Raw genomic sequence first — 7,635 nt, 5'->3', positions numbered from 1 at the left:
TCCAACTTATGGCTCGTGGGCCGCAGGCAACCCAGCAGCACTTTGAATGAAGCCTTACACCAATTCATACACTTTCTTAAAACATTATGAGGGTTTTTTGCATTTTTTTTTCTTTTAAGCTCGTCAGCTCTCTTAGTGTTAGTGTATTTTATATGTGGTTTGAGATAATTCTTCTTCTGATGTGGCCCAGGGAAACCAAAAGATTGGACACCACTGATGTAAATGAAAGTGAACTGTAAAATAATAATACTAGTCTCTAAGAAAGCCAGACTTCCTTAAAAAGGCAAGTCGTTTACCCAGTGTAGGAGTTTGGGGAATTATTTTCTAAGGAAAGAAATTGTGCTTTCCAGTCCCCCATGAATGAAATTTACTTTTACAAATTTACCAGCTCACTAGTTTCATTATAACATTGGTCCATCATAACGGCATATTTTACCTAGAAAAAATATTTAGTTCCTAGGAGACAGAAATTCTAGTTGAATTCTAAGATGTCTTTAAGTTATATATAACTTTCATTTTTTATTCTAATAGCTCAAAATGCATTGCATCTACTCTAATAATAAACAGATATTATGAATGCTGATTTATAGCATTTTAAGACCTACAGCTGGAAAAGACCACTTGACCGTCAATTTAAGAAAGCCACAAATGACATGACATACTAATTACATTATAATGGCCCAGTTAATAATACCACTCCTGTAAACATTTCCTTCCAGTGAAAAAGGAAATAGTATATATCTGCATAATGCAATAATCATTCAAGGAAGTTTGAAAAAATACTGAAATTGGTAAAGTTATAAGCATTTTATAGAAATAAAAAGTTTTACTGGTTGCTTATCAGAACTATAATTATTCATAAATATTACTTCAATTAAGTTTAAAAATATACAAACCAACCCAAATCTCACACGTTGGCCCTACTAATGTCAATTCAATTCTAATATAATTATAAGAAAATACGATAATGTCAAAGGAAACACGACAGGTTCACAAAGTACTGGGCAGGCAGGTAACCCAAATAAGTGAAATAGGCTTCAAGGACAAGGAGGACTGTGCCTAACAGCTGCTACTCAGCCCAACCCAACCTTTGCCTTGAGGAGATACTGGTAAAGAACAACAATAATAAACTTTCTGCTAATGGAACAGCCTGCAGGCTGGATTCCGCACACAGGCTACCATGTATATGTATCTTGTACCTTTGCCAAAATGCTTAGTGGCTACGAACTGGTATGAGTTAGAAAAGCTAGACTGAAAAAATACCTCTCTTCTGATTCTAATAAACTTCATGAACCTATCCAGTCTCTGTTTCCTCATCTATGTCCATGATTTTTCTTTTCTTTTCTTTTTTTTTTTTTAAGAGAAGGAGTCTCAATGTTGCCGAGGCCAACTCCTGGGTTCAAGCAATCCTCCCACCTTATCCTCTTGAGTAGCTACGACTATAGGTGCGCGCCAACGCACCGAGCTTGAGTTTTTTAAGTGAGGTTAGGTAATGCACATAATTTTTAAAAATGCTATCATTAGATGCTGAGGGGTACAGATTAAAAAGGAAACAGAAAAAGAGCAGCAACAATTTAAGCCTCTGTTCCATCTGGCTATGGGCTTTACTTTTCCTCAAACTGACAACACCTTGTCCCACCTTCTTTCCCATCCACAGGCTATTTTCACCTGTAATGTCTCCTCTTCCTCAGGTTTCTTCAAGGTGTACTTAATCTTTCATTTATACTTCTCCTTTCTACTTCAGGCCTCCTTTGAAAGTATTTTCAGGAATGGCATTGAAACTAGGGCCTACTTTACTGCTGAACTCTAGGACAAACTCATGAAATCTTGTAGTAGATTTTCCCCCTAAATCTTTGAACACTGTGCACTTCGTGAATTATTTATGCCTACCTAAAGGACCTATCGGCATGTTCATTGAATAGTGCTTCTTCTTCCCGGGACTATCTTCCCGGGACCCTCGCTTAATGTTTGTTCAAGGAATGCCAATCAAATTAACGAAAATGTCAAAACATATTAAAAAAAAATTAATTGCTAAGCAAATAGATTTGAAACAACTTCAGAATATCAATTCCAAGGCTCCCCTTCTTTAAAAGGAAATGTGAGTTAAGAACAATCTAATTTAGTTTTTTCTTACATTCATTCTAGTACACGCATCCAAAAAACAAAACAAAACAGCTTTCCTCAGAAAGGTGCGTTTGACTTTCTCAAAAAGAAGTCATATTGATTTCAGTTCATGAGGACAAATAACTTTCTCCATCTTTTTTTTCTTTTCTTTTTTTTTTTTTGGAGACACGATCTCACTCTGCTGTCCAGGCTGCACTGCAGTGGCCCAAACATGGCTCACTGCAGCCTCAACTACCTGCGGTCAAGGGATCCTCCTGCTTCAGCCTCCCAAGTAGCTGGGACCACAGAAGCACACCACCACTTGGGTAATTCTTAAATTTTTGTAGGGACGGGGTCTTGCCACATTGCCCAGGCTGGTCTAGAACTCCTGGGCCCAAGCGATCCTTCCACCTCAGCCTCCCAAAGTGCTGAGATTACAGGCGTGAGCCACCGCGCCCAGCCCTCTGTTTATTTTCTTGATAACAATCTGGAATCTTGATTCCATGAAACCTCTGAGAATCAAAAGAAATGTTATGGTGCCGCTCCCCAGGTAAACGCACAGAACCTCAAATTTTTGTAAGCGATTCTAGGGAATTGCTTATGGAATACGCCAGGATCTTCCGTGGAAAATCTATCCACCCTAAGTTAAGAATTCCACTGCTGAATATGAGGTTTGTTTCCATTATTAAGTGTTACGTATCTTTTTAAAAAGATAGTCTTTCTTAATGAGGCCTTCAGCTTTGAGATTTAACTAGGGAAGCAGCTTCCCTTTGCAACTAAAACTACTACCTCACAGCCATCCCGACAGCTGACAGAAAATTGAGAATTTCTTACCTCTGAGAAATTAACAGCCAAGGGAATGATTCCAGCCACGTAACATCCCACCAACATAGCCAAAGACAGTAGGCTAATGGAGATGAAATCATCCATTCTGCCCTTCTTTATTCACCCACCACCACTAGACAACAAATTTCCAGTGGCTTTAAAAGGTGCTTAGGTTCTTTAAACAGGTGTGGTGGTTCCAAGAGAGTGGGCTTTCCAGTTCTTTAGGCCTCCTCACCAGCAGATGTGTTCACGAGGCACTTTCCTCTTGAACGTACCCGGAAACAGACCCTCGTTGCTGATATTAGCACCAGAGAAAGCTTACAGCAATCTAAGGTCCCAGGCTCTGGGTTCTGAGATGCCAGTCATTAGATTCTCGTGGGTTAACAGAGATGTGAAAAGTCAATGGGGAAAATGTGCGAATGATCGATTTCTTCGATTGTCGGAATGAGAGTGGCACAACGTCTTACGCGGCGGCGGGTGACTCAAGCGAACCTGTTCGTTCCCTAGGCGCCCCTGTCTCCAAGAGGCGGCCCCGAAGGTGATCCGCCCCCCAGGGCAGGAAACCAGCCCACCAGTCCCAGCAAACTCTCCTCTGAGCCTGGGATGAGGAAAGGAGTCCTGCAGGTCTCTAACGATGGGTCCTAGGGGTTCAGCAGCAAAGTTGACACAAAGCTGTCTCTGCCCTATACCCGGTGCTGCCCATGGTACTGCACTCGGCCGGGCCTTGACCCGGAGTCGCCGATACTACAGCTGCCATGGCCGCCAAGTGGCACCTCTTCATTCCATCCACTTCCGGATTGTCTAACCGCCCCCTCCTTTACAAGGGCACTTCCGGGTTACAACCGACCTCTGGCCCGCGATACTTACGTTGCCGCCATTTTTGAGTAGGGCTAATTAAAGATGTCTGATGTCACTGTCTACACCGGTGCTCACTTGAGCCGTATGTTTAATAACGAAAGTACGGAAGACAGCGTCTTGAAAGAAAATAATTCTTCCTAAAGCTCGGAAACTTTCCCTTACTTACCTTTTTGCCTTTATCGAAGATGGCTGAAACAGAGTCAGTATCTGCTCTAGCTGCCGGAAGTGACTGTGCCTCTATGATCCAAAAGGCTCTTTTGCGTTGAATTTTCGACGACTTCCGGCGGCTCCTCTCGCGGGGATTGGCTGTTAGCGGCGTTGTGGCTAAGCTCGTGTAACAGCGGCGGTGTCGGCAGCAGCTGCAGCGAAGAGAGTTTGGCGCGATGGTGAGAAAGGCCCCCGCGGCTACCCGAGTCCGAGTCCCCGGCCTCCAGAGCGACCCCAGCCCCATACATTTTCCTCTCCCCACGAGCCCCATGCAGCGCGGCGTGATGCTCCCCGCCACTCCAGTTGGTGGATGGATCCTTCTTCCCGCCGCGGAGACGCCAGGCCTGACTCTAGGCCCCGGAGCGCCAGTCCGCCCTGCGGTTGCGCGCCCGCCTGCTCGCTCGGGTCAGGCGTGCCTTGGACCTGAGAATGAGCTCTCTCCCGATTGTTACTCGGTAGAGGGAGGCATAGGGATGGTGGTTTTTTTGGTTTGTTTTTTGAGACAGTCTCACTGTATCGCCCAGGCTAGAGTACAGTGGTGTGATCTCGGCTCACTGCAACCTCCGCTTCCTGGGTTCAAGCAATTCTCCTGCCTCAGCTTCCCAAGCTGGGATTACAGGCGCCCACCACCTCGCCCGGCTAATTTTTGTTTTTAGTAGAGATGGAGTTTCATCATGTTGGCCAGGCTGGTCTCGAACTCCTGACCTCAAGCAATCTACCCGCCTCGGCCTCCCAAAGTGCTGGGATTACAGGCGTGAGCCACCGGGCCCGGCCGGGGATGGTGCTTTTTCCCTCCAAATGCTCTAGCCTGCTGTAGGAACAATGGGCCAGGGTTGTGTAACCTTTTCTCGAAGCTGACAGGTCCAGCTTACTATACCCAGCATGTGGGCCAGGAGAGGTCGTATTTACTTTGTAGTGTTTTCTCAGCTTTCGTTTTCCTGTGCTTTCCTTTTTTTTTTTTTTTTTTTTTTCTTATTTCTGAGACCTCTAGGTAGTTCATGTGGCGCGTCCCTCAGCCCTCGATCCTGTTCTTATCTGTATTTATATCCTCTTGGGGCTGGAGACTGAAAAGTAGGCTCAGCTCAGAGACCAGCTCTATTAGAATCCAACCAGGATGATCAGTAAGCTCCAATTCGAAGAAAGTGACCAAAACTGGCTTGAGAGGTGGTATAATCTGTAAAGAATTTGAGCAGGAAAGCAATGCCATTTAAAAATGACCACATTTTTAAAAATGTATCATGTTACGTTCTTAGTGGTTTTTAATCCCTGTTTTTGGGCAGTAAGTATTGAAAATAGTAAACTTTGCCCAGTGTTCGTTTTAAGACTAGATATAAAAAGCAACATGCTGTATAGCTTATTCCATTGTTACGCTATCAAATTAATCCTTTAATTTGCATTAGAATTGGAATACAATTATAGTAGCAGTTGAGATAGCTAGTGTATAGGGGCAAGCTCTGTTGCAAGAATGCACGTGGTTTCTACAAAATTATTTTTTCTTAACAAATGACTCATTGAAACTTTTTGAGTAGCTAGCTTACAAAGACTTCTGTGTAACAAATAATCTAATGCTTTCTGTGGCTTTTAAATCGATTTAACAAAGGCTTTGACTGTTCAGGTTATAGGTGAGAGTTAATCCTTCGTCTCTTGTCACCAAGTTCCGTTTTTATCTCACACCCTCTCAAACTTTTAGTCAAAGTGATTTAATTATTGATGGGGAGAGAAGAGTATAACCCTTTGTTTTGCGTGTCATGTTAAATGTACTATTTTTCCATTGTTTATTCAGCTATTTCTGCTCCAGTTTGATGGTTAAAAATTCTGATCATTTTGGCCGGGCGCAGTGGCTCACGCCTGTAATCCCAGCACTTTGGGAGGCCGAGGCGGGCAGATCACCTGAGGTCAGGAGTTCGAGACCAGCCTGACTAACGTGGAGAAACCCTGTCTCTACTAAAAAGACGAAATTAGCGAGCGTGGTGGCATATGCCTGTAATCCCGGGTATTGGGAGGCTGAAGCAGAAGATTCTCTTGAACCCGGGAAGCAGAGGTTGTGGTGAGCTGAGATCGTGCCATTGCACTCCAGCCTGGGCAACAAGAACTCTGTCTCAAAAAAAAAAAAAAAAATTATGTTCATTCCAAAACAGTTTAGGGTTCCTGTTGTTAGGAAATTTTTGTTTTCTGATTTTTGGCTGAAAAATACTAGTACAGCAGAAGAGAAGGAAAAAAGTGAATAGTTTGATTTGGGACTGGGTTTACAGTGGAGTTGCATCATACTTGCATTTAATTAATCAGCCTTACACGGGTAGCAAAAAATTGGATGGGTCATATTTTCAACAGACCAGTGAATTCTCAGCTGGATGAGATTTTTTGCTCTCTAAGGGACATTTGTCACAAAGAATCAGCCAGCTCAAAATGTAATAGAGCCCAGGTTGAGAAATACTGAGATTGACTTGTTAGTGACTGAACACTAACAAAAGTTCCCCAGTGAGCATGAAGTGGAAGACAAGTCTGTCTGCTATTTTTCGGGCATATTTCACGTTGCTCGTAGTGTGATAACCTAACATTCTGTGTGATTCTAATACCTGGTTTTGGTATGAGAAAGCCCAGTAAGGCAAGTCATCTACTAGGTGAATAGTTCAATGGATTTTTAAGGGTAATTCTTATGATGGTTTATATTGCTTATTTATCTACTGCTTTAATGTTAAGTCTAACTCCTGGATAAAATGTGACTTTGCTCTTATGCTAAGGTTGGCAAAAAAACTTAAATTGAAACCATGCTTGTGATTATTACACTATTTCCCCTTTTGTTTCCTTTCATCAGCCCATCTGAGTTTTTATTAATGACTTAAGAGCATTAAAGATGGAAAGTGACCACTGGAGACAGAAAACCTAAGCAGGTTTATAATTTAGTTGGGAAGAAAAGATACAAAAGAAAAAGGAAGACAAGGTAGCTTATACTGATAACTCGTAGGCAGTAAATACAGTAGGACTGGGAGACTTAGGGAGACCTTACAGCAGAGTTGTGAATCCAGCTAGATCCTACACTTGGACTAAGACATAAATATTTTTGTGGGAAAAGTATCCTAATTACTTTTTTTTTTTTTTTTTTTAAGAGATAGGGTCTCACTCTTCGATGCGATGGTGTGATCATGGTGCACTGCAGTCTCAGCCTCCTGGGCTCAAGGAATCCTCCTGCCTTAGACTTCCAAAGTGCTGGGACAACAGGCATGCACCCAGGAAATTTTATTTTATTTTTTTAGAGACAGGGTCTTGCTATGTTGCCCAGGCTGGTCTCAGGCTTCTGGCCTCAAGTGATTTTCCACCCCTCAGCCTCCCAGAGGATGAGGATTACAGGCATGGGATGCCATGCCTGGCCTCTCTAATTACATTTTAATAACTAGCAATCATTATTGCATTACAAATGGGGATTTTTTTTTTTTATCATACTATGAATTTCTCAAATAGAAACTTATATTGAAATCATGTTTCCCCCCTGCAGTCTCACACCATTTTGCTGGTACAGCCTACTAAGAGGCCAGAAGGGAGAACTTATGCTGACTACGAATCTGTGAATGAATGCATGGAAGGTAAGTTTAACACTAATCAAGGGGTAGAAAAATGTCTCATTTAGGAACTGGGTTTTCCCCC

General features: G+C 42.7%; 2 protein-coding genes across 8 annotated transcripts in view; one reads left to right on the top strand and one right to left on the bottom strand.

Moving 5' to 3' along the window:
- Positions 1 to 4,388, bottom strand: part of SLC39A9 (solute carrier family 39, member 9) — an 87,239-nt gene extending 82,851 nt beyond the window's left edge. For 4 of the 7 annotated variants that reach the window (XM_012000890.1, XM_012000893.1, XM_012000891.1 and 1 more), the window contains exon 1: positions 2,938 to 4,039. In XM_012000890.1, the coding sequence (XP_011856280.1) occupies positions 2,938 to 3,033 (96 nt within the window). In that variant the 5' untranslated portion in view covers positions 3,034 to 4,039. Of the gene's footprint in view, positions 1 to 2,937 lie in introns of all 7 variants that reach the window. The other 3 variants (XM_012000894.1, XM_012000889.1, XM_012000895.1) reach the window with 3 other exon arrangements.
- Positions 3,772 to 7,635, top strand: part of ERH (enhancer of rudimentary homolog (Drosophila)) — a 30,006-nt gene continuing 26,142 nt past the window's right edge. The window contains exons 1-2 of the mRNA XM_012000896.1: positions 3,772 to 4,172; positions 7,487 to 7,574. Of these exons, the coding sequence (XP_011856286.1) occupies positions 4,170 to 4,172; positions 7,487 to 7,574 (91 nt within the window). The 5' untranslated portion in view covers positions 3,772 to 4,169. The remainder of the gene's footprint in view (positions 4,173 to 7,486; positions 7,575 to 7,635) is intronic.

This window comes from Mandrillus leucophaeus, unplaced genomic scaffold (genome assembly GCF_000951045.1).
Source record: "Mandrillus leucophaeus isolate KB7577 unplaced genomic scaffold, Mleu.le_1.0 Scaffold641, whole genome shotgun sequence".
NCBI lineage: Eukaryota > Metazoa > Chordata > Mammalia > Primates > Cercopithecidae > Mandrillus > Mandrillus leucophaeus.
Note: the sequence above shows the minus strand (reverse complement) of the source record. Positions and strands in the feature narration are given on the sequence as shown.